Here is a 21,179-nt window from a genome sequence, read left to right as displayed (position 1 = left end):
TTTGAAGCACTTCTCGATCGCTTTCCTTTCTATTCTCCTGTAAATAATGCAGTCATCTGCGAAAAGCCTAATATGGGAGTTTATGCTATTTGGGAGGTCATTTATATAAATTAAGAATAAAAGCGGTCCAAGGACGCTACCTTGTGGGACACCCGACGTTACTTGTGCTTCTTCGGAGCACATTTCACCCACTTTAACCTTTTGCGTTCGACCCTTCAGGAAATTTTCGACCCAAAAATACAGTCTACTGTCTGTTTGAGGTGGTAATTTTCTCATTTTTTCTAAAAGCCGATTGTGCTCTACTTTGTCGAATGCTTTTGACAGGTCGACAATTATTGCATCCACTTCTATCCCTTCATCCATAGAGTCTGCAATTTCTTGGCAAAAACCCAGTAGTTGCGTTTCGCAGGAGTGCCCCTTTCTATACCCATGTAGAAAATTGAACAACCAGTCGGTGCTCTCCCATAGTTCCCAAAGAAATTCTAAAATCAATTTATTTATTGATAATTTATGTATTTCGTTTTCAGTTAATTATCATGCTTCAATTTATAACATATTTATCTCCCATTAAAATGAGTACTCTGTGAAATGCATGTTATCATATGGATAGTTAAGTCTGGAAAAGCCTGCGAATTTCAGGTGGATATTTGGGGCTGATGGGTATTTGAGTTCCTGTTCGCACATATGAAGATGATTTAGGAGTATGCATTTCTTACTCATCTTTTGGTCATGCTAATAAAGTACTTTAACCTTTCTCGTTTGAATGGGATCTTTGGAAGTTCGCCAGTATTTTTGTTAATAACGATGATAGTTTCACCTCGTTTTCCAGAAATTTAGGATATTAAGTACGATATATGATCATGGCGTTTCACGAGGTAGCTCTCGATGTCTATCTATCTTCTATATATGTAAAAGAGGATGTCTGTTTGTCTATCCGCTATTAATTCCCATACGGCTGCACGGATTGCAACCAAAGTTAGTTTATAGGTGTATTTCATGCTCTGAAACCACATAATGCTACTTTCGGTGGCGTCCGACGCGTCCTTTGCGTCGTTTTCTCATCAACATTTGTTACGTCACCCCAACTTGCACGGGTTGCCGTTATTTTAAAGTAACCAAAATTTAACACGTGAATATAGACCTCATTTGGATCATTTTGAGACAAGGAAAACATAACTTTTCTTAATTCTGAAAAATAAGGGCCGGCCTAATGTTGCATGCATACGATAAATGTAGTGGAGCGGAGTATATTCTGATATCGTGCTCGGCGTACGGAATTCATTTGTTTCATTGTTTTTTGCAACTTACCATCATCATACCTGGCTTTTTCCTTTACCTAAAACTCCTGCCATGTGACCATGAATTCCAAGTTCCAAGTTTCCCAATTCTCTGGTTACTATCCTTCCCGAGCAACGCCATGTGGCCTGCTAGTTTACTTAATAACCTTACTTTCTACAGACTATTCTCCTCACCCTCGCCGTATCGGTCATGTCCTACGGCACGCACATAACTTGCTTGCCGTTGGCCAACCCTAATGGTTTTGCTCCATCAGCGATCGACTTCCCACCCCCTGGCTGTATGGAATACTATTGTAGTTTGAGCCAACCACCACCTTTTCTCGTGGGCAGCACCGCACTCGCTGGATCTATTGGCCACCGTCGCACAGTGGGGCCAAATTCGGAGAAAGTCGGCAAAATATCAAGGATTTGTCTGATTTGCATAAAAATTCATATGGTTGCATATTATGGGCTGGTTATTAGGAATATGCAATAAAATTTTAAGAAACGGAAAAGCGGAAAAATTATAAACAAATTAAAAAATTTGCATTGAACTTTTAATTGTCTTTTTACTAAGAACGGAAATAATATCATATAATAACCTTGAGAAAAACACGTGGACATATATAATCACATTTATATGTTTATAAATTTTATAAATATTGTTTTACAAGACAATTAATAGTTTAAGATATAAAAATTCAACTTCCAATATAGCTTTCACTACATAAATTTCAAGTAAAATATCAAATCAATCACTTCTTAATGCAGATAATACCCTTTTTCAAAATAAATTCTAATATTAACAAGTTAAACGCTAAACAAATTCTTAAACATATATCAGAAAAAAATTTGATTCACTTTGAATTTTTATTAATCGCTGTCTTCGCTTTCACTGTCCGTTGTAGATCTACTAACACTCTGAAGAAGAGCGCAGACATCCGGTTTTAGACTTCCATTCTTTCTCGAAGGTAATGGCCGCAAGGATGAGATAAGTTGATCTGACGATACCATTAAAATGTTGAAAAGATCTCTATTAATATCTTCTCTGGAGGTTTTTCTGCATCTTTTTTCCCGGAATCTCCTGAAATCTTTATTGCGCGCCTCCATAGCCTCTTCACTTAACATTCCGATGGGAAGAAGTGCAACTGCTATTACATCCGAACCATGAATTAATATTCGGTGAACTGATGCGGGAATTGGATACCATGGGTAGAGACGGGCATAGTGCCTAGCTGTATGAATTGCATACTCTTGGAATGCTTGCACATAAACAGCGTAACCACAGGAGAGAGTTCGTAGGATTGTGTCACACCGGCTAATTAGTTCCTCATCTAATTCAGTTACTGCGGCTGACTTTGAAGCGTTCAAGAAGAAACGACGCGCAGTATTTCCGTCGTTACTATTGCCGCTACCTTGCTTGACGATGTCTACTAGAAGACCCATCTCAGACTTGAACTTTTTTTGAATTTCAATTTTCCTTCTCTGTATTAGATCTTTAGTATCTGTAGTTTTTTTCCATTCTAGAGTCTCTAACCGGTAGCTTACGTGTAAAAGCCATTCAAAGAATCGAATATAGGCATGGATAGTTGAAAGTCCATATCGAAATGATTCTGTATTAACTCCCCTTTCCAGAACTTTGTCGATGTTGTTCATTTCCCGGGGGAGTGCGCCACAAAGGCAGCACCGTTGAGACGAAGTGTGTGTAATGGCGTTGCATACCTTACCGTCAATCATTGACATTATCATTGTATGGCGTACTTGAATAGGACCACAACTCGGTATGACAACATTCGAAGGTTCTAGTCTATCAATTTGTGTCTGAACGTTTTGCTGTTCATTAAGAATTGTTTCCTTATTTTCTTTTTTAAACTCTAGCTTTAAAATCCTGCAATACCTTGTAGATGAAGGGCGAACATTCTGCCACACCACTACCTTTGCACTATTGTCTTCTTGGTAGTACAACTGAAGAGGGACGACACACGTCATTATAAGATCACTGTCGATAAAATTGTCTTTAGAGACCTGTTTTTACATAGATTGGAAGCTGCTAACATCAAGCCCCCACCTGCAGATCAAATGTAAATTTTGGAGAACGATGGGAGAAAGGTCTCCATAACGTCCGCTTGCAGCATGGCGATTCTGGAAACAGTTATGTCAAGTAAGGCCTGTACGTTAACTTCAGCCTTACGTTCAGTGATTATGACCGCAGTGTTGCACGGATAACACTCCCGTTTGGCTAAAATATACAAATACATTATAGTGTGCAACAGTACAAGTAATATATCGATCAAAATATTTTAATTAGAATCTAAATACAAAATTATTACGTTGAAAATATTATAAATACCTGAAGTTTTTGTGGTCGTTTTTGTAGTTCCAGGAATATTAATCACAATTTTCGCATCCAGCCAATCTCCATGGTAGCGAAGAAAGTCCTTTTCAATGCGGTGAAATTCCATCCATTTCTTTCTCACTTCCCCACAAAGCCGCCGGGCCGTCCTTTTCATTTTCTCCTCTATCACATTGTCTTTGGGAAAACCAAATACTTCATCCAAATGAAGATATACACGCTGGTAACGTTCTTTCCATGGAAGACGGTTTTCCGTCATCAACAGCTTATATAACTCATGCCTCGATATCGTTAACATAACCACGAGCACGTTTTAGAACACCGGAGAACCCTACTACATACCACTGGCCCTATCTCAATCACCAGCGAAAAAGTAATGGACAAAATCTTCTCGGTGGCGATATGTGAGAGGTTTTGTTGCTTCCTATACCGCGGCGCGCGCCGCGGAGCGCTTACCAAAGTAATACATAGTTGCACTCTAAAGCAATTATCTCAAAAACCTGCGCGAACCAGCACCCAATTTTTTTCTGGCACTTCGAGCACATAACAACCATTTGATTCAAAGTAATATATCGATCCGACATCGTTAGACATTTTTTGTAGCTCAAGTGACATTTTGTGTTATTCTGAAACTTGTAGCACATGTTATGAAGGCCTAAAAAATGACTTCTTCTAGAAGTACTAGGGCCTGATATTTAAAGGCAGTGATCATCAAGTATTGGTTATCTCGTGGAGGGAAACACTTTTTGCTGGTACTTAGCAGTAGCCGTGAAGAACTTGACGAATGAAACCAAAATCTGCGCGTGCTGGCGATGCATTTCTGCATCACTCATGTTTGTAGGGTTGCTGTCTCTACATTAATGATTGAAACGGAAATATTTCTTCAGATTCCATTGCTCCTGACATTGCATTACCTGAGAAAAAAATTTAAATAAAATCCGGACATTATGAATTTTAGGGTTTTGGCAGACCAAAACGGTTTTCGCCCCACTGTGCGTCGTGTTCTATGCAACCCTTCTTCCTCAGATGACGCTAGACCAGTGAAAAACACTGTAATGCGTGTCGCAGCACCAGTGGCTTACTTACCATCAATGGCATCATCAGTCTCTAGCTCCTAGGTAACTACGAATGTTTCAGCATTGTTTCTTACGATTAATTTTGGGTAATTTGATTGCAATGCAAGCGTTTTTAATAATATCAGGCTTCTTTTTTCGGGTCTTAGACCGGATAAGTTCCTCCATATCTCCTTTCCACGTTTCGATATGCAACTCACCCATCTTCTTTATGGATTTAGGAATTCAATCCAATCCAGCGTGGAGGTTTTCGAGGTTACTACCGCGTAGATTCATCTCTGCAGACGACAGTTTCGCCAGCATTGCCACAGGCTTATTCAGGTCAATCTCTGTCTTCTTCATCTCCACTTCATTGACCTGAAGAAGCCTGCTGCAATGCCGGTGAAACTGTCGTCTGCAGAGATGAATCTACGCGGTAGTAACCCCGAGAACCTCCACGATGAATCCTCACCACACCGCAAAAGCCTATAAGGATTCAATCCAATCATTAGATTTCCCTGAAGACGATTGGCGAATTGGTTATTGAAACGTTGGAAGGATATACGAGGGGCCTTACCCGTTGTGAGTCCCGAGAAAGCTTAAGCTTCACTGTTATTTTTCGGCGGAAAAAAAACTAGACATCGATTAATGTCAGGGTTACTCATCCAATCATGCAACCCAAAGGTAGTTTGGATAGATTGGAGTAGGGCTCACCCCGAACTTAGCCATGGGCGTGTGAATCTCACAATTAAAGAATATGGAGACCGGGTTATTTCATCGGACTTGGATGATGTTGGTGTGGGGATTTCGTCGTCTTCACACAGATTTTGATCCCAGGATTGCTGCTGATTCTTTTCCGTGAATCGATAAGATATTGAGTAATAGGCATGAGGAGAATTTGGAGTAATCCCATCTTTGAAAATGCAGCGAGAAAGTGGTTTGTCTTAAAGCTTATCTGATTGAGTTGGTTCTGTTTAGGAATTCATCTTCTATTTTTATTTACTCTTTGGGTCAAATGGACCACATTTTACGTAAATTTGATGGGTGATGATCTTCATTTATGGTCAGAATTGGTATTAAAAACTCAGAATATTGGTTATTTGCATATTTTCTATTGATTAGGTTACTTGGTGCGGTATACCCTACGAAGTCGTCATTACAGTAGGACACCCACATATATTATTCTCGTTTATCTCCATGTCTGAAGGAAATCGCCCCATTTAGGATTGTTTAGCGGTTCATCTCATGATCATACTTCAGCAGAGATATTTCACTGTAACATCCTTTTTTTTTGTAAAAATGTTTTCATCACTCCGATAAATCTTGAGTACCAAATAGCATAAAATAGGGTAATTTCTCAAGATAATTTTTCATAGCGGTTGCGCTTATCAACTGACATTCCGAATTTTTCATTATCTCAGTTTCATGGTAATCCTAAATCCCCTGCTTATTGACTTGAGGTGGATGGCGATATTTGGCGGAAGTTGGCGACAGGAAGCCTAAGAAAAGATACACTGAATTGTATTTTCTACAAAAGTGTAATTGAGCGACCCTACATGTGCAATATGTCACGCCTTTGAAAATGACATAATGTACATGTCGAAACCTGTATCGGTCAACTAAACTGTTAAGGAACATACAACTCTGTATCTTTTATTATGTTTCCCCTGCTTAAAATTAGTGAGGTATTTTTATTTTTTCTAGGCCTTAGCTTTGTTTATTATTAATCGTAACTATAGTCTAAATTTCAAACATTTTAACTATTCTCCACTATGATGATATACGAATGATGTGTTCGAATTTACTTTAATATGAAATAATTTTAAATGCATTGAATTCTTTGGAGAATTTATTTACCAGAACTTTGTTCCCTCCATATCAGTCTGATAATTAGGGCCCTGGGTTGATCTGCTTATTACTAAAAATCACTTTTAGAGACATTATAATTAATTTAATTTGGGTCATTTCACAAAAAGATATAATATAATCAAATCCTAATATTCTGCATGTAATGCTGATACATTTTTTTTTACTTCAGATAACCAGACGTCCCTGCAACGGAACTGTAGCCTTCCTGTCTGCGGTGATGTCTTACAAAACGTCCAAAATTAACACAGTCTGAGGTTTTTGTTCACAAGATCTATATACTTCTATCGTCTAGGGAGTTTCCTTGCTGACAAGGAGGCTTCGAAAATGTATCTTGAAATAGCATTCTTCGCAAATCAGCGCTAAAAATTCTGATGTACGTAGGAGAAGGGAAATATTTAATAAAGAATATATTACGGAAACTATCTTACAGTCTAATGAATGAATCTTTTTCGATATTCCTACCGTGTGGCAAGAGGCTCATTGCCAATACAAGATGTGTTTAGAAAATAACGGGAATTTATTTTTTTGAGGAGAATATTTATTTATTTTTTTACATTGATGTAGTCGCCTTAAAAATTGCCCACATTTCAAAACCAGCTCGTAACTTTTTCTGGCACTATTTCCACGTCAACATCGGTTGTAGATGTGCTGGGGGGTTTGTCATCTTCAACGTCATCACCGCCATCTTGGAAGCGCTTATTTCACTCGTAAATTCTTGTTTTACTCATAGCAGACTCAACCATAGGCCTTGGTTAACATTTCGCACACTTTGCTACACTTTATTTATTTTTTGCGCAAAATTTGTTGAGCATTCTTTTTCTTTGATCCATTTCTTTGACACTTTCAATGCGGGTTTAAATTTTCAGTTCATATTCAATGGTGAATCTATTAATTCGCTAATTTCATATTTAAAAGACCGATTACCGTACAATTACGTTATAATATCATATTTCTGCGAAAAAAAAACATTTTTCTAGAAAACATTTCTTGGCTTCTTAAGCAGTCATTCGCCATAGCTATTATTATATATCGATGGCTAAGTTCTAACTATATGTTACTAAAATTTGGTCGGTCTGAGTTAATACTGGAAATTAGAGCAAAAAACAACTCTTTGTTTGAAAATGTATGCTTCTTTCTCTGTTTTATAATACATATTTCTGGTTTTTAATTTTAATTAAAATTATATACAATTTACAAAATCGTTTTTTTGCTCTCCTGAAAAGTTGCTATTTTTTAGATACGTGTTTTTATAACTTAGCCATCGATATATTTATACATTCGCCAAGAAGGACTGCTTCCTTAGCGATGCTAGGGGTTCAATTGATGACGACGGGCCGAGAAGAGAACCCTACCCTGCGGTGACAGGGTGGGGGAATTAAAATAACCGTCATAGGCCCCGTGACAGTATAAGCAGTCATTCGCCTTGGACTGGGAGGCAGTACCACTGCTTAAAAAGTTATCCGCATGGAAAGCGTTAAAAAACCATAACCGTCGAGCTCATAAAAACATGTCCAACCTCAGCAGCTGCCACAGACAAAGTAAACGGTGAATACTGCAGGTGAAATTTTTTTGGTACATCACGGGCATGCATACCATCATAAAAAACACTTTTGATAATTATTATTTGAAGAGTTCGATTATAATAAAGAAAATTATTCTGGTCGTTACTTTCACTAATGAAATATCTTGCTCGTACTACCGTAAATTAAGTCCTCACTGTATAAGCACTTTGACTAAAATGTCGAGTGTTTTAGAAAGCCTCTCTATGGTTAACTCCACAAATGTTATGGAAAATTCCCTAGATTTGCGGAAAAGGAAAAAAATATCCACTCCAATAAAAATATTCATAGCTTCTCAGTCTAAGCAGATGCTTCGTGAACTATTTGTTATCCACTTTTTGCCGGAATAGGCATTTGAAGACGAGTTGAATTTTACTAAAAGTGAATCAAACTGGTTTTCCCCATTTATGCAATTATATCAAATTTGTGACAAATGCATTAACTCGTATTTCGTATTGCTTCAGTCAAGAGGATAGGTGATATTTACTCTAATCAACAAATATAATATAGTATGCAATAATGGAAATATTAAAAACTATACGAGTATATTATATTCTCTGTATACGAAAAGCTGTATTTGAGGATCAAATCAACGGCTTGGGCTTAGAGTATGGTGATTTATATTGTATATGACTATTATAGAAGTAATACCATATGATTATTGTGCTACACTATTCCATTTACAAGAAAATTCGACCTTACTACAGTACTAATCAGTAGAATGTATATTTTTTTTCGTTCTATTTAGCATGTTATATGAAGATGTCGACAGCATGGCATACTAAATAGTTTCGATCTATAAATTATTTCGAAAATAAATTAGGGTATTTTAACAATATCTGTATGGAATGCATAAGATTTCAATCCCACCGCGTGTACGACAGTGAAATACACATGAGTTGCATTTAGAAATAATTCCCCTGTACCGGGAAACGTACCATTGACCTCTGGATTTACGGGCCATTGCGAAGACCACTACGCTATTCTGGTTCTTGATTTCCTATGGCAATAGTTTCGTGCTTATGATACTAGATTTTATTACTGGTACTACATGGCACTAAAGTGAATTTCTTCTCATGGAAATAAATGAATATATTCTGAGGTAATTTGGTGAAAAACAATTCTGTTATAATTTTCGAAATGTTCTTTATTCAATTTTGACATTCTACTCCAGAAATTTCCATTTCTGAGGAGATGCAGAGGAGATCCTATTCCATGTTAGGTCTACCTTACATGTTCGTCACTATGGAAAGGTCATAGGAAGGTAGGAGAATCCAAAATGGTATCACAATGGCGCAGACTGAGTTTTCATTTTTTTCTGAGAGGATAATTTAACTTAGAAGACATAAGCGGCGCCAGGGGCGTAGTAGGCAGCAGCGAGTCCGTTGTAATTGCGAGCAATCACCTGAAAATAGAACAAAATCATCAGTTTTAACCGCTTCCTCTTCAATTTATTTACTGAATGTCATGCTCCTATCCTCTATTTGTTTCCCGTGGTTCGTTTTAAATAGGATGATAGGTAATGAAATGATATTTTGTAGTTTGTAATCAACGTAGAACAATGAAATAAAAAATGATTATTATTTCATATTGTAAATTATCTAGTTAAGTAAACAGCTATCTTTACTCGTATAAAATCATTTAATTACTTCCAATGCATCGTGTTTCATGAAATATGAGTTCTTTATTAACATTATGGATGCTTTGACATTGTTTAACTTTAAAAACATTTGTATTGCTCCCCTAAATAGTGCTAAAATTGTGAAAATCTGATGACCAGCTACACTCATAATGTCCCCCGCAAGGGGTTTAATCAACTAAAATGCATTTTTGGGGTTATATCCGCTGCTGATGAAAATTCGCAAAAATTCAATCATAAAAGGAGGCTGAACTTGTTTGCTGATTTTTATTATTTTTTGTGAGAAAATACGCATTCACATGAGAAAAATTGAATGACTCACTGCGTTCGGATTGTCGATTTTGTCTTCGTCACAAAGTAGCATCATTATTTTTCTTGGTAATACAACTCAAACATTCGATCATAATGAGAACAATCTCAACTACACGGTAGTTGGATTGAGGAGAACGGATAATCGCTGTCAAGTGAATTTTAAAAACGTAAATCCGAAAAACGTCAGAATCCGGAAATAAAATCTAGCAATCAAGATTATCGGTTGACCAAAGGAACCATACGCGGGGAATGTGCGCAAAGGCGTCAGATGTTGGGCTAAGAATTGACCGTAATTACCTGGGAGCTGGAGGCAACTGGTGCAATTGGTGCGGTGTAGGCCAAGGGTGCGGTGTAAGCCACTGGCGCAGCGACAGCGGGTGCGGTGTATGCCACTGGTGCGGTGTAGGCCAATGGGAAAACGGGCTTGGGTGCGGCGGAAGCCACAGCCACAACGGCGAGGACAAGGAGAGCGGTCTGCAGAAAACAAATTATGATACAGTGCGTATTGAATGTCGTCCAGGTCCGTCGCCACGGGGAAGACGTAGGGGGCTTCCCAAACCCCCCCAACCCCCTCCCAAAATTAGTATTAGTGGTGATTCCTTGTGGAGAATGAGGCCACTAGTCCAAACTAGTAAGGCAAACCTCTTCTCCGACAATCCGTTTTCCGATGCATTTTAATTTCATAATGACTGCCACCAAATCACTTTGACAATAATTATACATATTAATTATTAATATATATTATAATTAATTATTATATTAACTATTATATTTACTTCTAGGCTAGATAAATAACAATCCAGCCCAAAAGTCGCGAAATTTTCTGAAAAATCCGGAAAGTTTCGGGATCATACGCCTGCAGATACAAAGCCGTAATAACTACTCCCGTTTCAGTGAAAACAAACGTTAATAATTCATTTCAGTACAGCCACAATTTTTCCAGCAACAGTATTCACTCGCAATACGGAATTTGGAACTGCACGTGAAATTTACAGACATAATCCCTAAACAATTTTGTTTTAGCATCCAAATATGAATAGCATACTGCCTATGCTAAGTGGAAATTTCTTTTTCCCATGATAACTGTCTGAATCCAGATTTTTTCCATCACCAGCGCAGTCACTCACCTTGTGGAATATGAAATTACACGTAATGACGCGACAAAGTACGAAGAAAAACAGAATTTGACCAAAATAAATTCTTAAAAACTATTCTTTTAGCTTCCCATTATGCATTGCACACTGCCTACGTTCTCAGGATACTTCTTTCTTCGAAATGTTTCTTTGAACTCTGTTTTTCCGTCATCAGTAGTCACTCATCTTACGGAATATGAAATTACACGTAATGCCACGACTGAAATATCACGTTAAACAAAATTTCACAGCCAAAATCTCTAATTATATTCTTGTAGCACCAAATATAAATTGCATACTGCCTATTCTGAATGAAACCCTATATCCTAAAAATCTATGTCTGAATTAGCATTACTTTCTTCCACCAGAAAGTCACTCTCCTTGTAGAATATGAAGTTACACTTAATTCCACGAGCAAAAAATCTTGTTAAACAAAATTTTACCGCCAAAATCCCTTTCAAATACTTCTTTCTTATCTTATATCTTATCAGTCAGTATTCAGTCAACTGATTAGACTACGTGGAACCCTCTCAACCTAAAATGTATGTCTAAATCCGGATCTTTTCTGTTGAAATAAAAAGTATTTGGAAATTGAAAGAAGTTATTATTCTGCCCATTATTTATCCCTATTGTAACCTATAATTGATAGGTAACCCTTTAGTAATCTCTGCGGAGGGAGTTTTGTGAAAAAGGTTTAAAAAAAACTTGAAGACCTGGGAATTCAAAAACACCCGACTAAACTCTGGAGAAAACTGTTTTGCTACAACGTTGCCAGAATGTGAGAAATTTTCTGGGCCATATGATCGGACAGTGTAGGATAGGGTAATTTCTGATTTTTTCCGTCACCAATCTGGCACACTTACCTTGGCGAACATGTTGATTGTTTGGTTGGTGCTCGGAGCAAACCGTGAAGAGACGCAAAGGGTGATCCTTGTGATGCCTTCTGGAAGACTGGTGACCAGTGGACCCTTGCCCTGTCCTCTTATACCCTCCGGGGCCCCCGCCAGCCTTGAATGGGTTGGCGGGGGCGCGTGGCGTATCCTCCCGTATGCACATTGAGCAACAACCCCCGCCTATGTGCGAAATGCATGCCGGGGTGGAAAGCTCTCTTGTGTGTGGAGTGGGGCGGGAGGTCAGGCAAGGATGTGTGGATAGGAATTCGAGGGATGATTTCCTATCGGCTCACGTTATACGGCAGAGGTGCATGTGGAATACTTAAAGCGCCCCCTCCCCCATACGTTAGGTGCCTGGTTCGCGGCGCCCGGGAAGGCATTGGGTATCTTTGCACCCATCGAAGGGGGAAATCCACTCGTCCTGGGGTTTCCCAAGGGAAGGACTCTGTGTACACAAATGTAAACACAGGGCTTAAGGTGACGCGTCACTTTCGTTCCACCGCGCTTTCGTGTTTTTTTATTATGTACTTATAATAATAATAAAACCCCATACTATGAATGCCACCCCGAAACAGTGCTTGAAAACAGCGCATTTAAAATTTACTACGATTTGCCTATCCAAATAGATAAAACTATAGTTAATAATAGACCAGATATAATGTTGATTAACAAGAAATATAGAACTTGTTACATAGTTGATATTGCTGTGCCACTGTCGCATAGCATCGAAAAGACAATACCCGGAAAAATAAATAAGTACCAAGAATTGGCAATAGAAATAAAAAGAATATGGAATATGGAACAGGTTTATATAGCCTCAATTGTCATCTCAGCTACCGGTATCATCCCGAAACATATACCTACAAAATAGTTTCAAAATACTCAAATTTCATCCAAAATACATACATTAAATTACATAAGACTGTAATAATTTCAACCTGTCATATCACGAGAAAATTTCTCAACGCCACTCAATAGTAAAGAGTTACCTTGGTGAGAACCCGTGCTCTTTACACTAAAACAACTCAGTGAAAACTGAAGAAAATTTAAAATAAAAAAAGGAATAATAATAATGATAGTTTTTTATAATATTAATTTATTATATAGGAAATGGTTACAAAATTATAACTGTGATAAAAAATAAATCGTCTCCTCAAATAAACAAAAACAAAGTGGAGAAAAAAAAGAAAACAAGATTTTATTACTTTAACAATATGAAGATATTATAAAAGTCCAGGTCCTGCTAAGCCTTACAAGGCTTGTCAGTAGGTGCCTATTTGTTTTTTATTAGTGGTCGTACATAGTTTTTCAAAATTGTGTACCACAAATTATGATTTTTCCAAAATATAATATAATATTTTTAAGAAGCTACGAATACATGGATGTACAAACGAAAACACGAATATGAACGTACGTTTACATATTTTAAGATAATTCATCATAATTAAATATTAATGATAATAAGACAGAATATCTAGATACCAATTAGCTAATACGGAATATCTTAATAGATGTAATCAAGTTGCAAAAATTGTTCTTAAAAAACTGGCCTACCAGCACAAATTAATACATACCCAGACCCAATACTATGAATACCACCCCGAGACTGTGCTTGAAAACAGTTCACTAAAACGGAACTACGATTTGCCGATCCAAACCCATAAAACTATTGTTAATATAAAGTTGATTTACAAGAAAAATAGATCTTTTTACATAGCTGATATTGCTGTATCACTCTTTCATTAATCGAAAAGACAATAGCCGGAATTATGCGTAAGCACCAAGAATTGGCATCATTACCGAACTTAGGACAATACAGTCCTTTCTTACAATTCCCTCACTAAGCTGCCATTCACCTTGATGACCAAGTTATATCGTAGAACACACATATACATATAAGCTCTGGATGGTAGAAAATCCACCACGGTGGGATAAGAACCCGTGACTCCTGGGAATTCATCCTTCCGGGGATTATTCATAAGGGAAGGACTCTTGCGAACGTAAATATAAACACAGGGCTTAATGTGACGCGTCACTTTCGCTCGACCTGTCTTTTATGGTAACGTATTCATCATCATTAGAAGTTAGCTCTCCATTCCGCTCTCCCCATTTTGAGTATCGGGCTGGGCCATTATAATTCCTGTTATTCCACGTTAAGCCGTTGAGAGCAGAGCTTACGAATGTGAAGATGTTTTCACTGAAAATGCGGCAGATCACACCGCATGAATTATCATTATGATCATCATAAGTAAACAATTCTAAGATTTGTTTGACGTACTCTCTCCATTCTACTCTCCTATCTGTCGTATTTGCCCTCATAATTCGCCGGGAAAGCATCAAATCTTATTTCATGGGTTAATGGTGTTCTTTAGAAACCGTCCGGCATCGATGGCGGCGGGGCAACGTTCTCGCCTGCCAAACTAGAGGTCGCGGGTTTGAGTCCCGCCTGAGTAGGTTTCCCCTGTCCAGGGCATGGTTGTTCGTGTACGTTTAATTGTTAAATTTGTTGAACACCCCGATATAAAATGGCCAATATGAGATGTATTCGGTGGTTTGAGAAGAAAATAAAAATTAAAAAAAAACCTTGAAAATTTCAATACGAGAGCAGAATGGGATTATGTCGGTGTGGAGACCGGTGTTGGCTCCTCACCCGGTGATACAGCACACATAAATTGATTGGAAGTTCGTTCAACCTTCTCCAAATAGAAGAAAATTAATGAAAAAGTAAACATGTGCCCTTGAAGAATATAATTATGCCCACATCGCATACCGTTTTTCACGCAGTTAACACAGCTGGTTGATGAGCTATAGTGTGTCTTGTTAGCTCACTTCGCCCAGGAGAACAGTAAGTTTTTTGGTGAGTTGTTGATTTAGCTCCGTATTTTATCCAGAGGTGAAATAGAGGAAGATACGCTCGCTAGATGTCAGGTATGTTAGGCGCGAGTGCAACTGAAAAAATAGATAACATTTTTGAACATGAGCACTCGCTACCGCTTAGATTAATGAGCTGTGATGATTTAATTGAGATAATTGCATCAGCTACCATCAAGACTTCCTCTTAATTTTTGCTGTAAGGTTTCAAAATTATACGTGTTTTTTATTAAATTTAACATATAAAATTTTTACTGATTCTTTTGACTGGCGTGAATAATGTTCATGGATTCATTTCTGAAATTCAAAATTAGGCATATTTTTACTATTTGCAATGGAAATAATTTGTCTCTTTTGTTTACCATTCTTTCTAACTTTTTCTTTCAACTGATTTTCTTTTATTTCTCCTTCATTCAGTTATTCGTTTGTATGTTATTCATCCATTTTATTTCATTTCTAACTTATTTCTTTCAGAAGAGCATATATTATTTTGAATCACACGTGCTTTTAGGTGGGTAATTTTTTATCTATCTATTAGGGGAGGGAGGGTTCCTTTTCCTAGACCATTTCAACCTTCGATTAATATTTTTTTTTTGTTTTGAATATCGCATGTGAATTACTCATATCCAGAAATGGAGGAGATTGGTTCCTTTCCCAAGATCATCTCGCACTTACAGTATTTTTTGGCTTCGGGTGTCCTAGGGCTCCACACGGAATTGGGACCCTAAATCCCTCCATCAGCAGCCCGACATTCAACCCATAGAGCCACCAAGCTCCCCAAAAAAAAATTCTAGTATTTAGTCAAATTTCCTTACCAACTTTGCCATTCTTTATTACACGATTTTTTCGTAACTTACTTCGCCTTTTTGTGTTTCATCGATAGAATCTTTTAATTGATTTTTAACTCACATCTTATTGTCGGATCGGATTGAAATGTTTACACGCTTGCTTCTGATGAGAATACGATATTCAAAAATAAAAAACTTGAAATTTATTCCATTTTCCTCTAAATAATTAAATAAATTTCCATATGGAAAAATAGTTTGAAAATTTTTCAGTAGATGGTGTTAGTTATAAATTTTTCGGCAGATATTTCTTTAAAAGATTTGGTTTAATCAATATCAAAATTTACTTCTAAAAAATAGACAATAAAATCAAATATGAAAGATAAAAAACGCGTTTACTTCCAAAAATGGTATAAAATCCACTAGAAAGTAAAAAAACAAGCAGTCAGAGAATAGAGCGTGGTTGCTGATTGCGTGCCGATCCTTGCTCACATATCCAGTCTCTTCTGCACTTATTTCTTATTCTCTTAGTGATGACAAGTTTATGGCATATACGTAGCAGGCCTATTGCATAGTGTCGGCAATTTCTTTACTAAAAAAGTAAAAAAAAACTAGTAAAAAATAGATTACCGCATTTACATAGAATGTCCACTAATACTTTTCTGCCATCCCTCTCCATCCCTTATCTCACTACCCATAGGCCCACTGCTGATTTAAATCTTAATTCATTAAATTCTCAATTTTACCATCGACGGCCCTGAATTGCTCTCTTATATCAATTTTTGTGTTCCACCCCGCCTTACCCGTTCTCATCCCCTAATCCACATGCCCATTCCTAGACTTCACGTACTAAACGTTCGTTTTTCTACCGCATTGCTTCTGTGTTAAACTCACTCCCTCCACACACAGACCCTTTTCACTTGCATTGAAATCTTTTATAAGCCTTTCCCTATCCTATCTGTCACCGAAGTAGCTTGTACTTGCAGATCCTTTTTGTCTTTTTTTGTAAAATTATTTCTTGTTTCCGCTTGTTATATTGCTTATTTGTCCTCTAATTTATGTACTGTTACCTGGTTACCATAAAATGGCAACTGTATGCAGTACGTGGTTCTCTTTCTTTAAAAAAAATACAGGTTGACACTTTAGGTTCGAGGACTGTACTTTCTTTTTATTAAACTTTCTTCTTACCTGTTCTCCCTGCCGCTCCTTAATTTTTAGACACAAAATCTTTATTTCACAAGAGGGACGATTGTCTACTTGCCTTTTAAGGTATTTTAGGTGAGAAGGTTTCAAACCAGTCCCTTCCTCGCTCCGAAAGATTGTTATTTTATAGCCTTTCTTAATTGATAGACCTTTCTTCCTATTTTCTTATATGCTTTCTCGTACTGAAACGTTGGGTGGGAAACATTTTACGAGTTTCATTGGCATTTGGTATCGAATGAAACAAATTATGAAAAGACATTTTGGACGAATTTAGAAACAGTATTGAAGCAGCTGTTGCACCAATTACTCGAGAGACACCATAATCAACGTTCAAGAAGAACTCACATATCGTCTTGACGTGTGTCGTGTGACAATACTGCTCAAATTGTATACTTGTAGCCTTCGTGTAAAACTGTTTGAGTTGATCTATCATTATATGTACTGCTAGTTTGTTCCACGTTCTTTATTCAAGATATCTCGAGGAGTGTCAAAGCTGTTTAAGGGATAGACTTGTTTCAGAGAAAATAAAGTTAAATATTTTCGCTGAAACAGCTTATGTGGCCGATTAAAGGATTCTATACTACATCACTTGCGGGTTCGAGACTCGAGAGCCAAAACTCAACCATATGTGCGAAATGAGAACTGTTGGTTTAGTCACTAGTACATATATTTTTGGACCTCCAACTCTTCCAACTTGCTTTTCAACTCTGTAAATTTTCCACTCCACAAAGCTTTACTTTATTTAAATCGATCAATTGCATTTCTAAAGTGACGACAAAGACGACAGTGACAACGCGTGTCACGGGGGAGAGGTGGAGTGAAAAGCGAGTACAATGGGCTGAGAGAGAGAAATGGTGCCCAATCCTCGTTAGTCGATTCAAAATCGTTTTTAAATGTTTTTTTTTTTTAAATAAGTAATATTTGCGTATGGAACTAAAGATCCGCAGTTTCATATCCAAAGATCCGCATGTGGCTCGCGAGCCGCAGGTTGCCGACCCCTGGTTTTGTGTAATAAATATTAAGAGTTAGTTTATAGTGTAATAAATATTAGAAAGCAGTAAAACCCCGCTATTCATTTTGAAACACGCGGTACGGTTGGTCGTACACTGTAAGCGTATTTGGGCGGCTTCACGCTCACGCTACACAAGTGGCTTCGCGCGGCAAATCCCATAATCCAGAGTCAGACATACCCGCGCACACTATAGGCGCCAACCTGCGCGGAGCTTCAGGCGTACTCACGCACGCGCTATACATCCTGTTTGGGTTGGATCTGTCGCTCGCGTACCCTTGAACTGAGACCTCATTCATCTATAATTTTCTCTTTACTATATTCAAAATATAACGGAAAGGCCTTGTGTTATCCGATAGTCGTCAAAAAACTTTGGCGGTTCATTTCCCATATCCATATGCTAATGGTTGTACCCGCCCATCGTCCTCCTCTCCTGATAAATTCGGGTCTCCCAACAAGATTTTTCTAACCGACTAGCATCCGGCGTCTTACGAGGTAAGTACTGTCAAGCAGGCATAATTCGTTTAAATGCATATTCACTGATAACGTTGTTTTCCATACATGGCCAAACTCACACATGTCTGTAACGAATACGCAAGTCCATTGGCGGCAAAAGTTCGCTTGCACTGTACCAAGGGCGTACACAGGATCATGACTAGGGGGGGGGGCAAGCCATGGTCTAGGGGGGGCAAACCATAGAAAAACTAGTTTTATTTTAGTTACATATCTTATACTAATATATATAATTTTTCGTGGGTTTAAAGAAAATTTGTTGAATACTTTGGTTTCAATTCAGTACTGATTTTGCTTAAAGACTTGCGTGATTTTTGCTTCTGGGGGGATGGGGCCAGCTGCCCTCCTTCCGCCCCTCGCTGGGTACGCCTATGCAATACGCCCAGAAGCTGCCTGAATACGCTTCCAGTGTACGACCAGCCTTAAGCCTGGCCTCCCATCATGTTGAGACCAATAATCAATGCACGGACCCGATATTTTTTTTGGCGATCGACGCATTCCATGGAGACCACGTGGTCGCGGAAGGCAGCGCGCCAAAATGGTTGCGCGAAAGGAATGGCGGGAAAGTTTAGCTCGCTCGGCCGTCGTCGCCAGCGATCGCGACACTTGGGCGATTCGGCAGGAGCCTCCGAACGTGATGGACATCGGATCACATAATAAGCTCTCTTCCCTCCTTCCTCGTGTCGATCGTTGCGGCCTTGACACCGAAGGAGGGTGTCGCCGCCAGGAATAGTATGTTTGGTAACAGAAGGCGAATGTGGTGTCGCTCTTACGCCAAGCGGTGACGTGGGTCGCGGAACTGCGTCGAAATTTCGTTGACGTGGTCTCATTTCGGACTTACAGAGGAGTTTAGGCTCTCTTCTCGAGTGTCGAACCCGAAAAGTATGTAATAAAGTATCCTCCAGTCGGCCGTTTAAGGTTTTATTATGTTATATAACTTTATTTTCTCTGACACAAGTCTGCCCCTTAAGCATCATTCTCACTACTCGAGATGTCTTGAACAAAGAACGTGGAACAAGTCGTTTGGCAAGATTAAAGACCATCGAAATCGGTGTTTTAGAAGTGAATGTTCACATATCAAGTTCAGCGGCCTTTTCCACTGCTGTGGAAAACTTGAATCAACTTAAATAACGTTATTCAACCTTCGACAAAGGAATAGCGTTTAGCGTGACCAAGACAATGGGGAACTTGTATGATTTTTTTTTATTAAACAGACGGACATAAAATTATTTTCTGAATTTAACAAAGAATACCGCACATAAATCTGAGTTTTAGCTACCTTTGTAGGTATTTTTGCAAACAGATATATCCGTTTTACCTATTCAAAGTAGTCTTTATAGCAATCGACGTAAGTTCCCCACTATAAACATACTTTTACGAACGGGCAACAAGTTTTTAGCAATTTCTTGCGGTGCCCAGCTTCACTTCTGCTTCATTTTTTAGTCTGGGGAGCTCACATCTTATTAACTTCTCGTAAAATATAATGAGAGCTTCTAAGATGTTTCTCTACCAAACGGAATTGATTTTGAATATTTATAGGTAAAAATAACTCCCTTATCCTCGTTGTGCAAATAAGCTTTCTTGCTTACATAGGCCAAATATACTTTCTTAATTCGCACTTGAAGGTGAAAGTACCTATAAATACGTGATGCCCATCACAAAAAATAACGAATCCATAAATTTCAAAACAGAACCAGTTCATATAGATTACACTTGATAGAAAGCAGTTTTATGAACATCTTCAAAACTAAGAGAGAATTCGCTTCGAATTTCATCCATGAACACATATGATTCTGCATTATTCATTCATTAATTGAAAGTAAAGCAACATCTAAAAGGTATAAAAGTATGCATAAACATCAAAGAAGTAAAAAAAGTAATTAATTTCAAATTCTACATATGTGGACTTCAACCCTTCGAACAATGTCATCGATTTTAATTATTTCGTTGGCTTGTAAATGGTGGGGTCACTTATCTAATCTAAACATCTGAGTCCTTTGTGTCAAAGACACTCTGTCGCCTTGAACGAAATAGAAGTGAAAGTTAATTGAATTGCAAAAGATTGAAGCTGATTAGAGACTACCTAAGGATTGGTCGACACGGAGTGTTTGCCTGTGAGGCCATGATGTCCTTACTCGTCACATACACTTGGAAGTGATATTTACGTAGCCTACCCGCGTAAAATTTCCGCTCTTATATATTTTTGATGCTTTTTGTGATTGTCAGGTTTCAAACTCCGACGTTTCAGCAGTTGAATTAACCACAAATCATGCTAGCCAAGAGGATATTATTTTATTTTTGACATACTTTCATTCAATATTATTGTTATGAAATATTGCTTTTTTTGTACCTCGCGTCCCGAAATGTTCAGGGATTGGGTTGGTGAGGTTGCTTGTGTATTCACTTCCCACACTGTGGGTCAGGGTTCAAACCCTGGCGGCAGTGGAGATTTTTCTTGGAATTTCCTATCTCTGCTTAAGTGCATTGAGGTTTTTTTACACTGTTAGCCCAACCCTCCAGTGGCGCAGCGACGGGGGGAGGGGTTTGGGGTATAAAACCCCCTCCCAGAGCTCAGAGAAATTTTTTAATTAAAGCTATTTTACTTAACTGGATTAATATCGCTTATAGAATAGCGTGAGGAATAATAAAATATCCCTCAGGAGGCCGTAAGACTCACCATTTCGAACCATTTATCTTAACATTTTTCTAGA

General features: G+C 38.1%; 1 protein-coding gene across 1 annotated transcript; it reads right to left on the bottom strand.

The window, feature by feature from the left end:
• Positions 1-9,239: 9,239 nt before the first annotated feature.
• On the bottom strand, positions 9,240-12,165 carry LOC124169610 (cuticle protein 18.6-like). The gene is made up of 3 exons (XM_046548250.1): positions 12,058-12,165; positions 10,359-10,535; positions 9,240-9,515 (listed from the first exon to the last, which is right to left on the bottom strand). The coding sequence occupies exons 1-3, from the start codon at positions 12,067-12,069 to the stop codon at positions 9,447-9,449; spliced, it is 258 nt and encodes an 85-aa protein (XP_046404206.1). The 5' UTR covers positions 12,070-12,165; the 3' UTR covers positions 9,240-9,446.
• Between the last annotated feature and the right edge of the window lie 9,014 nt (positions 12,166-21,179).

The sequence above is a fragment of the Ischnura elegans genome, chromosome 12 (genome assembly GCF_921293095.1).
Source record: "Ischnura elegans chromosome 12, ioIscEleg1.1, whole genome shotgun sequence".
In the NCBI taxonomy this organism is placed as follows: Eukaryota; Metazoa; Arthropoda; class Insecta; order Odonata; family Coenagrionidae; genus Ischnura; species Ischnura elegans.
This window is presented reverse-complemented; position numbering and strand designations above follow the sequence as displayed.